The sequence below is a fragment of the Prunus persica genome, chromosome G4 (genome assembly GCF_000346465.2).
Source record: "Prunus persica cultivar Lovell chromosome G4, Prunus_persica_NCBIv2, whole genome shotgun sequence".
In the NCBI taxonomy this organism is placed as follows: Eukaryota; Viridiplantae; Streptophyta; class Magnoliopsida; order Rosales; family Rosaceae; genus Prunus; species Prunus persica.
Window position 1 is genome coordinate 15136087 of NC_034012.1, and position 14976 is coordinate 15151062.

The 14976-nt window shown below is 36.7% G+C and overlaps 1 protein-coding gene across 1 annotated transcript; it reads left to right on the forward strand.

Moving 5' to 3' along the window:
- Nucleotides 13689-14724, forward strand: LOC18781218 (heavy metal-associated isoprenylated plant protein 47). The gene is made up of 2 exons (XM_007212908.2): nucleotides 13689-13710; nucleotides 14160-14724. Exons 1-2 carry the CDS (start codon nucleotides 13705-13707, stop codon nucleotides 14388-14390), a joined length of 237 nt encoding a protein of 78 aa, XP_007212970.2. The 5' UTR covers nucleotides 13689-13704; the 3' UTR covers nucleotides 14391-14724.

Genomic DNA, 14976 nt, shown 5'->3' on the forward strand with positions numbered 1-14976 from the left:
AGTTAAAATCATTATAGTACATAGTACGTAGCTTTGCGTACATCATGCGTTCCATCGTAGTGTTTGAATTTGATGCAGTTTACATTTTCATGATTAAACAAACATTTTGGGAGATATTTTATCTTCCAAATAGGGCAAAAGATTTTGCGGTAAGGACTGTAGACTATTTGCCTTTTGTTTCCCCCATCAAGTCCAAATCTAAATGTCTCTTTTAATTTGAATAGCTGCTTCACATGATTTCACCTAATCATTGTGAGATTTTCCGGGCAAGATGTGGTGCGTGTTGAAAAAGCCAAGGCTAGCCTAAAAGAGAGAGAGAAAAAAATAATATATATATATATATATAATATAAAAAATAAAGCCAGTGCGTACCCAATATTTTTCTCCTTAATTAATTTGTCTAGCCATATCTGGCATCCCATTGCATAGTGCTTTTTGAACCCACGCCATATATATATAGAACTTAAAATGTCAGTTTATTTCAACAGCTCTCAATTTAAATAGAAAATTTTGTATAGAACGGGAATAATATTGTTTTGTTATTTTTAATCAATTATAGAATGTTATATGAAAAAGTTATCATGTGTGTTATATTTTGATTGGCCGAGAATAATGAAATAGTGATGTCCCAATTTCATGTAAATGTTTCTCCAATTTAAGGGACTATAGCTAGAGCTTAGAAGCAGGGTTGTATTGTATAATCGTAAGTAGCATGACAATAATATTATTAAGAATAAGTAAAGTTTAAGTAGTTAAGAATAATTACCTTTACACTCGAGTCCTGTACTTAAAATTATCCAGTAATATTGTTTTGTGTTAAAATAAGTAATAATAAAAACCTGGATATTCTGCCAGAGGTGGGCTGGGGTCTGCTGAGTTGTAAGATGAAGGGATGTTGGTGGTTCTGCACTGATAACTTCACTTTAAATGATGTCTATTAATCTGACACATATGTAGTGGGGGCATTTATGGTTCATGGAATTATGGAAGGTAAATGCGTTTCTTCACCAGCCTTGCTCCAGTATTTGTTGTCAATGTCAAAATGTGAATCGTGATCACGTATCAGGAATGGGGCCTCAGCCTCATTCACTACAAATGTTTCTTTAAGAAAACAAGCACCGTTGAATTATGCTGAGTATAATGACCCTACCCATCGTCGACGGATCTTATTAGTCAGCCCTGGTGGCATTTTTTTTTACAGCCCAAAATAAGCCCACCCAAGTCTACCCCCATTCATGACATTTGAGGATTGTGTTTTTGAACAATTATGTATTATCTATTAGGGATTTATAATTGGACTTATTAGTTTCAATTATCAGGGGTTTTAGAAATATCAATGGTTCAAAAATATAGAAATATCGATATTGATAAAAATTGAATAAAAATCATAGAAATTTTGATTGAAATCTTAGAGGACGTTTATTTAGTAAATTATCCATTGCTTTATAAATAAAAAATGGAAGGAAATGCATTGCGTGGTGAGTTTGACTGATTTAAGTTGATTATATAGCTAGCTGACAAACACTGTGAGTGTAGAAAATATGTAGTGATTAATGAAAGAAGATTAAACACACCATATAATCATTTATTTATAATGATTTACTACAATATTTTACACTTTATACATTGCATGATAAGATACATGAGTGACTTAGTACCACATAGAGTTCCTATGAAAATCAAAATTTACACTGTCTTCATCATCTCTATGTGCAGAGTACGTGTACTGTGAAGAGTAGTCATCAAATGATAAATCCATAAAATAGTTTTGTATGTAATTGTTAATATGTCATCCATATGGATATGAGATTGGTTGACGTTCCCGATATTTTGTCCAGATTCTGCTGAAGAGAGGGCGAAATGATCGATAATTATATGATAATGACATGGATAGGTTCCAAAATATCCTCTTCCCAACAATAATATATGCGATATTTCGTCGATATTATCGATATTTTAGACCTTCGTTTCGGTAGGTTATACTTTATTCAACATGCTCCTTTTTTTTTTTCCTCTATCTGGGTTTATTATTTTTGTTATCAATGAAATTCACATGTACTGTTGAGTTTTCTATCTACTTAGTAGGTTTATACGTCAGGTAAATTTAGCCGACCCTATTTTAAAATCCTAAATTTGTCCCTTTTGGTAAGTAAATAGAGACTCCGCCGAATATACGAAGCTCAACAACTATTTTATTTTAAACTTTTTTTTTTTCAATAGAATGATTAAACATTGTAATTTGGTTCTTGTCAAATGAAATAACAAATACCATTGTCTTCGCTAACGGGTTTGTGATTTGTGATGAAAATGGTAATGTTCAACTAGCTTGTCCTAGTAAAGTGGGTGCTACATGTAACACCCGGACTCCAAATTTAATTCATATTTTAAATTATTTAAGTGAATTTACGAATTTACCCTTAGGGTAGGGGTAAATAGGTCCTTTTCTTGCCCGGAAAGTGTTTGGGGGCAGTGAGTGGTATTTTTGGGAAGATTGTACTAAGACGAATTCGTAGACACGCGGTAGGCTTAATTCGGAGTTGTAACGAGGAAGTTATGATCAAAACATCGACAATGGCAAAATCGTAAATATTTCAAAATTTGGGTTTAAAATATCTGATCTCTCTCGCTCTCTCTCCCGCAGTTGAACCCCCTGCCCTCGACAGTTTTTTTTTGCCGGAATTTCAGACGGCGAGAACTTCGCAGTCCGATCTCCATTTCAGGTGCCGTTTCTTGCAAAAGCTTCCTCTCTTCCTCCTCTACCCAGCCCACCCCTTTTCTCCGATCGAAAACCCGGCGAACGGCGGTGGCAACGACGTGAAAAACTAGCCAAAACTGCCGACGTCACCGGCAAAAATTTTCGGCCATCACGAGCTGCGCCGTCGCTTGGAACAGGTAGCTCTCCTCCCCTTCTAGCTATTTCCTAGGTTGTGCGATGACAGTGGCGACGGCGGTCGCCGGATCAAGGCCGTGAAGTTTCGGGTTAAATCGTGAGTTTCCGACGCCGATTCCAACCACTTGCCGTCCGAATTGGACTTGGGGGTAGTTGAATAAAGTGTTCCACTCGTCGAGTAGAACCTGTAGCCGGGAGGGTGGCTTGTAGTTTGGAAATTTTCCGGCGAAGCTTTATCGCTTTGGACACCAGCGCGTGTGGCGGCGCATGAGCACTGTAGCAGAGGGGAATTATTGTCCCAATGCGATCTACTAGTTGTCACGAGTACGTAGGATTTTGCGGATCTCAATTCGGATATCGTTTGACTATCGAACGAATTTTCGCATATTGTGCGTTATCCGAGTTCGATAGGTTCTGACCGTTGGATCATTTCCCAATCAATATATGTTTTTCTAGGTATTCCTAGGATCGTATAGGAATTTGTGGATTGTGAATTGGAGCCCCGGATGTTCCAATTCAATAACTTAAAGTTTGCGTTTTATAATAATCGTCCGATCGTGCGATCGTAAGCGATCTAACCGTCCGTTTCGGACCAAACTTGCGAGACGGGTATCTTAGACCTTGTGAAACATTCAGGAACTTTCGGATTGTAAAACGGAGGTCGTGGGTCCCGTAGACCCGGTTGACATGAATTGGAAAGTTTGACCGCCGGTTGACCGAGTGTCTCCCAAAGTTGTTCTATCGTCCAAATTGGGTAGTTGGACCTTAGAACGTCTCATTCCTAGTACACTTACTAGAAACCGAGGAAATTAGGATATTTAATTTAAAGTACTTGTTCGAAACGCTTCGTATTAATCTCGTATACGTATTCTGAATTAGGTACTCTGACCACGCATACGCAGCAAGCGGGACCCTCTCAGAGTCAAGTAGCATGGGACTACTTGTGAGTGGACTTTGTTTTCAAATCTTATGCATGGTTTTATTGATGAAAGATTTATGCATAATGTTTTTAATGATTTATTGAATATATTATATTCATGGGTTGAATTTGATGTTTGTATAGCGCTTTGGCAATCTATTGTGAGTTTGGCATAGTTGGGTATTGAAAGTATATTTTATATGGATTTTGGGAAATATTATGCATGATGTTTTAAATGGTATTTTGGATATATTATTTATTCAATTGTTGAAAGGGATATTTTTATGAGGCATTAAAAATATATTTTGGGTTTTGATTAGGGGTGGCATTTTAAACCGAAAAATCGCAAAAACCAACCGATATTTTACCGCAATAAAACCGCAATCGCGGTAAACCGAACCGCAATCACGGTATTAAGAACCGAACCGCATTTGCGGTTGCGGTTGCGGTATTTTATTTTCAAAATTTACGGTTACCGCAAACCGCAAAGTATAGCCGCACGGCTATACTCTATGAATAATTAAGTAAAATTGTAAACCCTTCTCTTCTCTCTCTGTAGCCGTGAGATGAAAACCTAGAATCTGTTTCAGCCGCACCCGAATTGAACTCATCTCCTCCTCTTTCTCTCGATCTCAATTCAAGCCCTCTCTCTGTGTCAAGCTCAACTCAAACCCGTCGGCCACCACGCTCACTCAACTCAAGCCCTCTCTCTGTCTCTCTCTGTGTCAAGCTCAACTCAAACCCATTGGCTTCCGCACAGGCTGTTCCTTCCACAGCTTCCGCACCAATACCTACAAGCTTACTTTCATGGAATCCCCTTCTGGCATTAAGGTTAGCTTTTTCCGTTTTCTAAGTCTTTATTTTTTTATTTTTTTTATTTTTGCTTTCAGATCTTGAAATTAAGAATTATGGTTTGATTGAATATGAATATGAAATATGAAATATTTGCTGCTTCTGTTGGCAATTTTCTAGTATTAGATCTAGCGATTTAGGATCGGAAAGAAAGGCCTCTCCTCTCCCTCAATTACATTCTTGAACTTGAATTTGTGATTAGGTTAGAAATTTGTACATGTGTGGTTCTTAATTACATTCTTAATGTGCTACTGCTTTCTTACTCTTTGTTTTGTGTTTGTGTGTGCAGATTATCCCAAGACTGGCGACTTGCGTGAATCTTTGAAGTACATTTACAACTTGTATGTGCAATATGTCGTGAAGAACCCGCTCTACACTTCTGGAACTCCAATCAGGTAACTGGTTCAGTTTCGATTATCTTAATGTAGTAAACGATCAATCTTCATAGTAACAAGTTTCATCTCATATGTGATAAATAGATAGTCACGCCTACTATACATGGATTTATATTATCAGTTTTATAATTCTCTGCAACTTAATATTGCAATTAGTGATAAATAAACTGTCTCCTTGCATGTTTCTTCGCAATATAACAAGACTAATATTTGAACTAGGTTATCTCTTGTTTTAGAAGGCATGTTTGATGCGTGTCATCTTATTGTTATTGTTAGTATTTTGTAAACTCTGTTTTGAGCTTAATTCTAGAATCTGTTTTTGCTGTTTTGAATCTGTGTTTCTAGAATCTGTTTTTGCTGTTTTGAATCTGTGTTTCTAGAATCTGTTTTTGCTGTTTTGAATCTATGTTTCTAGAATCTGTTTTTGCTGTTTTGAGCTTAATTCTAGAATCTGTTTTGAATATGTGTTTTTTATAAAAAGTGTCATTTCTTGTTGTGTTTTAATTTGGTTGAGTTTAATATGTTATTAATATTCTTTATGTTGTTGCTTTTGTGTTGTGTTGTGTTATAGATGGAGTCTAGCCACTCTAACACACCTAATGCCTCTAATCCCCAAACACAAACCGATACACCCGAAACACAATCTCCAACTCAAACACAAAATACCACAAGTGAGGGGCTTGTGGTGGGAGATAGGAGGAAAGCCCCAAAATCGATTGTGTGGTTACATTGCACAAAACAAATAAAGAAGGATGGTAATGGGGTAGAGAAGGTTGTAGGGGTTTGCAATTATTGCAAATTGGAGATGCCGGCGGACCCTAGAAAAAATGGGACAACGGGTTTAAAAAATCATATAGAGAGGAGATGCAAGCTCTCTCCTCTCTATCAACAAGGTGATGCAAATCAACCTTCTTTGACAACGGATACAATGGGTAGTGGATTGGTTCCTCACACATTCAATCAAAAAAAATGTGAGTTAAAGGTTGTGAAGTTCATCATTAAGGATGAGCATCCTTTTAGAGTCGTTGAGGGCTCGGGTTTTAAGGAAATGATGAACGAGGTGCAACCTCGTTTCAAGGTACCAAGTAGGAAGAAGGTTGCCGAGGGGGTGTGGGAGTTATTCATGGTTGAAAAGGCAAAGATAAAAAGTGTGATTGGTGAGAAAAGAGTTAGTATCACAACCGATACTTGGACATCGATCCAAAATATAAATTACATGGTTGTGACGATCCACTTCATGGATAGTGATTGGAACTTGCACAAAAGAATAATTAGTTTCACAAAGATCACTAGTCATAAGGGCATTGACATAGGAAAAACCCTAGATGCATGTTTGACGGATTGGGGCATACATAAAGTGTTCACAATTACCGTTGATAATGCTTCCGCCAATGATGGGGCGGTTGAGTACATGGCACAAAGTCTAAAGGCAATGAACACCTTAATGTTAGATGGGAAGTACTTGCACTTGAGGTGTGCTTGTCACATTCTTAATTTAATTGTTAAGGATGGGTTGAAGGAGCTTAGTGCCTCAATTGAGGGTATAAGAAATTGTGTGAAGTTTATTCACTCTTCTCCGGCGAGGTTGGATAAGTTTAGAGAGTTTGCCATTGCATGTAGGATGGACAAGATGGCAAATGTGCCAATGAATGTGCCTACAAGGTGGAATGCAACCTATAAAATGCTTGAATGTGCATTCAAATATAGGCAAATCTTTGAGAAGATGGCATATTCTTGTGAGGTGTTTCAAGCTTACTTTCTAGAGGAAGAAAAAGTTAAGAAAGTGATGGTTAAGAGAGTGGGACCTCCAAAAGATGATGATTGGGAGAAGGCATTAGCTTTTGTGCATTTTCTCAAAAAAATTTATGATGCTACATTGAAATTTAGTGCAACCAAAACTTGTACATCCCCAATAATTTTCTTAGAATTGGTTGCTTTACAAGTTCAAATAGAAACTAAAATGAAGGATCCTAGAAATCCTACTATGCAACGGGTAGCATCTTTAATGAAGTTGAAATTTGACAAATATTGGGGGAGCTTTGATATTGTGAATAAGCTTATATTTTTGGGCAATGTGCTAGACCCAAGGATGAAGCTTCAAATGCTCCAAATAAGCTTTGGCAATCTTGGGGGAGATGCTAGAAAGCAAGATGAGATTGTGAAGGAGGTGGTAAAGTGTTTGAATGAATTGTATAATGAGTATAAAGGGGTTGGAGGGGGTGTGAGCCAAATTGATGAGGATGAGATAGATGATGAGGTTGCACAAATTGGTGATGATGTTGATGTCACATTTCAACTAATGCAACAACTTGTGCAAAAGAGGAAGGATGAGCAATCCGTTGAGATATCCAATGAAGTGGATAAGTACTTGACGGATCCTTTTGAGAGCCCCTTGAGCAAACAATTCAATCTCTTGAATTGGTGGAAAGGGAACCAAACAAGATATCCTATTCTTTCACAAGTTGCCAAGGATATCTTTGCAATTCCAAATTCTACGGTTGCTAGTGAAAATGCTTTTAGCCTAGGCAAGAGGATTGTGGATCCTTTTAGAAGCTCTTTGCATCCTAAAATGGTAGAGGCATTAGTGTGTACTAGTGATTGGCTTAGAGCAGACGAATTTTCCTTTTACAAGGAACCAACGGATGATGAGGTTGAATTCTACAAGGAAATGGAAGATATGACAACTTGTAAGTAATTAGTTTATTAATGCTAATGTTATTTATGCTTCTTCTTATAATAAAATATACTAAACTATGTTGTTTTATTTGTAGATAGCATTGGTGCTCAAACAACACAAAGGGGTTCTTCAAATCCACTTACCACCAACACTTGAGTTTGTAACATTGGTGTATTGCATTTTTCCTTTTAGTTTGTAACTTTAATTAACTTTGAATTGGATTTTTCTTTTTGGTTGTAACTTTAATTCATTTTGCTTTTGGTTTGTAACTTTAAAGGATTTGGAATTGGAATGCTTGAGAAGTTTAACTTTAATTGGAATGTTTGGAATTGTAACTTTAATTTGCTTAGGTTGTGAATGCTTGAGAGTTGGAATCGATTGTGAATTTATATATGCTTGAGAAATTGAGGTTGTGTATTTATTTATTTAGGTTATAAATTTATATTTTTGTGAATGCTTGAGAATTTGCGGTTTTAAACCGCAAAACGCGGTCGGTTTGCGGTTTCAAAAATCACCAAACCGCAAATAGTCGGTCGGTTTGCGGTTTGAGTAAAAATTCGCGGTTACCGAACCGCAACCACCCCTAGTTTTGATATATTTGAGTATCTTGAGTATGAATATATGGATTTTGAGAATTTCTATATATGTTTGGCTATGTGTGAGGTATTTGGGTTGTTGAGATGAGATTGTGGAAAGTGGTGGGTATAGAATGTCAGTTTGGAGTGCTATAAGCACTACCCTATGTACCTCCCCGGATTTGGAACTTGGATACGGAGACTTAAGATACTTGGAATTGTCGGAACCCGGGGCATCCTTGACGGGATGTTGCTGTAGACCCTTGGTTGGGTAGTCTGCGCGCGTAGGACTGATCACAGACGTACGGGTTTTGAGGTTATCGACGGTACGTGCTGGCTGAGAGTTGGTCCCCCAGTTGGACGACTCATTCCCTAGTCACATGGTGGATTGAGGACTCTTCATGAGGACTCTGTCAAGGTGACTAGTCAAACAATCCCCCGGTTGGATTGTTTCCCCGGTACAACTAGGTGATGGTCATATTTATAATATATATATATCTTATATTATATATTTATATATATATCTATTAATTCATTCTTGTTTCTCGGTGTGGATACTTCCTTGTCGGTCGTACCAATGGGTACGCTTTCGAGAGTTTAGTTGTGGGATTTATAAGTTTTGGATGGTGGGTTTTGTAAAGCGTTCTTTATGGATTTCGGACTTGGCATCTGATATTGATTTGTTTTGATATATATATATATATATATATATACTTGGGTATGACGATTTTGAGATGCATGGGATTTCTTGCATGGTTTTCTAAACGGTGGGGTTATATTACGTTGGTTTACACTGAACTGAATTTATTTTTGTCCACTCACAATTTTCTGTTTTGCGCCCCCCAGTCAGTAGTTGATTGAGCTCCGCAGCAGAGCCAGATCGTGAGCTTCCGAGCCTTGAGCCTTCGTAGGACTCTTTCTTCAAGTATTTCCTTTGAATTCTGTTTTGTTGAAATTGAAGCTTTTAGACATGCTCTGTTATCGCCCCTGTTAAGGTTTGATTTGCAAGGCCGGAGGCCATTTTGTTGTAAACTGTTTATTCGCTTTAAAGCATGCTGCTGGTTGGGATTATTTTGTATTTTTATGTAGGTTGAATTCTGTTGGGTTTGTTCAATTTACAGGGGGGACTCTGCCAAAATTTTGGTAGAGAGTCTTGGTTTTTAGTAAGTGGGCCCGGCATCGGGGTGATGTCGGAACAAAGACGGGATTCGCCCTGGTTTCAGGGAAATTCTGGGGCGGGTCCTGTCACTACAAATGTTTTGATTGCATAAGCTTGAGCTTTAAGGTACTAGATTCGAGTCCTAGTATCTATGTAGTGTGTATGAGTTTAGTATATATTATCACCCCTCTTAATTGAAAAAGTTGTCCCAAAAAAAAAAAAAAAATTCTCTCAATGGAGACAGATTTTAAACTTCTTATTAATTATTTACTGGCTCATTTCATTTCTTCTCTTAACGATTTAATTCAGTCCATTTAAATATATATTAAGTAGAATAACTACCCGTTTGGGAGTGCTTCTGGAACAGTTAAAAGTATTTTTTTGACAACCAAAAGCGCTTCTGACAGTGTTTGGCAGAAAAGTTTAGAAGCGCTTTTGGGCCATAGAAATGCTTTCTGGAGAAGCACTTGTCGTGTGCTTTTTCAGGAACTCCCAAGTGCTTTTTCAAGAAGCACTTCGGTTTCTCATGAAAATTTCAACGTCTTTATAATAAAAAATCTTTTGCTAGAAGCGCTCATAAGTAGAAGTGCTTCCTAAAAAATCAGTCCCAAACGAGCCTTAACTTCGTATGCTTTAGTTACTAGAGCATATTTGATGGAAGCAACTCATAAATGGGATCATTCTATTTTGATATATGTGATTTTCATAGAGAATGTTGTAAACACAATAAAGTAAATAAGGCCCATGCAAGGACTGCAGGTTCGCATCTTATATTGAAATAGCAAACAAAAGGCTTAAAGTGCATGCTTATATTAAGCATAGTAATTGTCATTCAAAACTTTTCACAGTTTTGCCCTCTACGTGCCAAAAGTGTTTGGGGGCTTTTGGTGAACACTGCGATGCCCCAAGTTTTTTATAGACTATATTTTAACTGCGATGTGTTGATTGCTGGTCAAGAAATGCCAGATTGGGCTCAATACTGGCATTTACTTTTGATGTGTTTAGGCATGCCACTTCCTGTGTTTTACTCTTCTATTAGGAAGAGGTGATAAGTAGTTAAGTGATGTGATGATTGTATTGTGCTAGTTAATCTCAACCTCTAACCAAAGTCAGTGTACTCCAAATGGGGAATCTGGCTTGGATAGGTTTTTTTCTATGCCTCGATTAAGAGATTTTCAACATTTCAGTTGCAATGGAATAAAACTAGGAAGAAATAATAACTTTAAACTATCATCGAACAGAAAGTACGATATAAGTTCAAAGACAAAGGTATCCGATGGATATAGTATCGTTACAAGTAAGCAAATACTAGCATGTATGGACTTAAATACACTTAATGAAAATGATAGAAAGTCTAGCAAGGCCCATGAGGACTTTATCGGACATAAACAACCTTCTTTGGACACCACTGTAATCTACTTGAGACAGTACAATGAGTCCAATGAAGGATGTTAACAATATCTGCAATGCACAGATATGCTTGTAGATACGAATTTGATTTTAGATAAGTTAGAAAAAGTGACCAACTTATAAAATCATACTAAGCATTGATGTTGGTGGAGCATTAAGATTACAGACAATGGCAAGGTAATTCCAATTAGGAGTTGTTAACTGGGAATTAGACAAAGTATGTGTTTGGGAAAAGAATAGAATTCCAATTAGGAGTGGTCAACTGGGAACTCAAAGAGTAAGAGAGGATTTGATTCAAGTCTTGACTTTGGTATGCTATGAGACGCTTTGACAAGGTGTTTGAGTCGAGAGTATTTGAAGGTTGTTCAGATAAATTATTTTTCTTGAGAGAGATTTGTTGTCCCTTGAATCAAATCTTTTGCTATTATTTTATAGCCCTTTGGCTCCTTGGCTTTGCACGCTTGGCAAGAGAATGCTCCAATTATGTACCAGTTTCTTCCCTGCAGGTGAGATTGGCTGACCTATAATTTCCCTTTAATCCTCATGATTTAGCTAGCTCAAGCAAGTTGATGCAGCTAAGCCTTACAGTTCAAATCGCATTTAATACAGTTGTCTCGCCCCCCTTCAGTCGTATGAATTTTCATTAGTTGTCAATATCAACCTTGAGTTTAAATCTAGATGTTTCGCGCTTTTAATTAGGTAAAAACAACGGTCTTTTGGGAACAAGCTAAGCTTTTCAAATAAACAAGCTTTTTGGGCTTTGTTTATTTTAATCCAAACATCTCTCTTTGGCACCAATCATGAAGTGCCACATGTTGGCGAACATCTTGATTTTCATTCAAGAAACGTATTTCATAAATTAACACTAGTTGTTTAATTTATGAGATTAGAATAAGAATAAAGTGGGCATTTTTGGGAGATTCAATCATTTATCTATTTTTAACAATCATCTAATTTGGTTATAAACATTAATTGATTTCTATAGTCTGCATCGAATATACTTTGTCCGATGAATCCTTGTCTTTTCTAGTTGACCCTTCATTGGTCAATATTTCTTTAAAATCTGGCACTGCCCAATGGGCTTTTGGGCCTTGAACATACACTTGTTTTGGTGTTGGCCATTTTATGTTGGTTTTGATAGTTGGGCAATTGACCATAAAATGGCCCATTGACGAGAATTGAAAGATATTGGTTAATAAAACCATGAGTAATTTGATCATAATGTTGGTTCTTATTATTGCAACTGTAGCAACATCAATGATGACTTGGGTTGGGCCATTCCTCCAGATGGCGCTTCCACTTACGAGGAGGCTATAATGAGGAATTTAAAGTGAGGAGACTATTTGACGAGATCAATCTCACCATCAACAAATGTAAAGAAATCATGGGACTTAAACATTTTAAATGTTTTGATGGTGGGATTGGCCTCCTTAAATAGCCTCCTCACTTTAAACTCCTCATTGTAGCCTCTTCCCCTTCCACTAATGTCATATGGGCTGTCAAGTATAGCTTTGTTGTCAATGATACTCTAGGTGAACTAATTCTTTGGTTTTTCAACGATATTCTCGCTCTGTAATGTTCTTTTGTCAAATTCAATGTGTGAGAAATACTATTTATGTTAGTTATTTGATTATCAATCTAAATTACGTATTTTATGTAACATTTCGGCAATGGTCAAACCTGATTAATAGTCCAAGTTCAAAGTGTGACAAATTAGCATTTATCTACATCACGTTTTTTGAGATATAGCTACATATGATCGAAGATGTTGTTGTTTCTGCAGACTTTAACTTTGCTGCAGGAGAAAATGACCTAGCTTGGGTACACAAAAAAGATTTTGACACGTGTAATGTCACGCATCCCACGTATGAGTTCAGAGAATTAATTGAACTTAGATTTCTATCAGCCAACGTACATTTCATTTCACCAGTAGCTTAGTCTGGGACTGCTCTAAATGCCGACAGATAGTCCTTTACCTCGCTCTCTCATCAACTGTTTCTCAAAGTCCAAGCCCAAGTGCTGCTCAAGCTGCAAGAATTCTATAACTTTCACGACACAAAGACAAAAGGGGAATTTCATGTATAAAATATTAATAAATTCATGACAGGTGGTTGATTTTGGGGTTTTTACTTCTCCAATTCGATTAATCAGGTTTTTTTTCTTTAGATTCGATCACAACTTTCATTTTGGATTTACCTTGAATTTTCAACTAGTATTAATCTTTATTATAACATTTTTAGTAGTTAAAATGGAAAAAAAAGTCTTAGATTAGTATTATTTAATCTCAAATTTCTTCGACGAAATTTTTGAATGCATGCAATGTCAGTACAGTTATTTGGTCATGCATAAGGTCATCTTGATGACCTAATGAGATTGCCTCATGACCTTCTAAGTCCAAACCGTGTCCCTTAAGGTCATCTTGGGCAATTATTAACTCGATGCATGTGGGGTTAGGTTGCAATATGCCACTTCAATAATTCACACTTATAAGTCATGAGTAAGAAAGATCGCAGAAATGAGTCATAAGCAAAGCATTCTGATTGCTTATGACTTGTAGCTAGTGTGAAACGCGGTATGTATACTTTGAACCCAGAAAAAGTGGATCGCCAGCTCCATGAACAAAACTCACATGTGGTTACTTGCGATGTTAGAATGGTGGAAATCATTCAAAAAAAAAAAAAAAGGAAAAAGAAGAAGAAGAAGAAGGATCGTTGACATCAAAGAGATTCAATAAATATTTATATATACTTCTTCATCTTCTTCTCTATAGGATTGCTACAGAACGAAATCATTTATACTCAGAGCCACTTGTTGTGCAGGGCGCAATATGATGGTAAGTATAATCAGTCCAAACAAAATTATAAGGACGGTAGGCCATGCATACGTACAATTCTCAACTGTTAATATATATGTCTTTTATTACGTGTCTTACATACACCAATGATTGTCAACTTCTTTAATTTCTATAATTCTTCTTTTTTTTGTACGTACATATGATATGTAAAAAAGTTGATGATTTTCTAAATGAAAAGAGAAACTCAAAAAAGTTCTCGAATCTGATCTTTTTGTTTTCTCCATATAAAAGATTGATTATTTTGATTTTACACATGAATCGAAAGACTTGTATGTACCTTTCAATATCAAATTTGGATATGTGAACGCTAATTTAGTTTTCAAAGAAAAGGGTAAAAGAAAACAAGTTCTATTGTACGAGGAGAAGTACTTCCGCAAAGCCAAATGAACATGTTATATGTGACATGCTTTTTTGAATGAATTGCACAGCAAAAAATTGTCATTGAGGTGCAGATGAGAAGCAGAAAACATCGTGCCAAGGCCATGAAGATAGCTGCTGTAGCTGATGGTGTTAATTCAGTGGCTTTCAACGAGGAAAAGAAAGATCAGATGGTGATCATTGGAGATGGAGTTGATGCAGCTAGCTTAGCTCTGTGTTTGAGGAAGAAGGTTGGCCATGCCAACTTAGTGAAGGTGGAAGAAGTAGTGGAAGATACATGAGAAAGTGAGAAGGAGAAACCATGCCAATCGGATCTGCATGGATACAAACTTACCATCGATTCATCGTGTTCATGTATCATCCTGGTAGTGGTGATCATAATAAGTTTATGCATGATGCATGCAAAACGGTTTCTGGTTAATCTGGCGTTGACTTTGTGTAGATCTTCAATTGTTGCCCGTTCTCATATACTTACTGAATTTTTTTTTTTCAGTGATTGTATGATATATCAGATAAATTTATGAAATATGACGTCAAGGGCGTCCCATCAATTAGGCGGATGATGTGTCACAATTTTTTTCTTTCCAATTGCTGAGTACCGACCGGTTCTATACAATTCACATGTTTATGTATCTCTGGTCTTGTGTTAGAAATTACATGTTTAGAAAAGATCCCCGAAATTTCAAATTTTTTTTAGGAGTTCAAAAATTGTTTTTCAACAAATAACACATGTGCTAACTTGACTTAACGGAAACTTTAACAGAGTTAAGCGTATGTGAGATATTGCAACATTTTACATAGTTCAGGTGGTTAATAGTAAAAATTAAAAGTATAGGTGGTAATCATGCACATGCCTAAAAGTTCAGG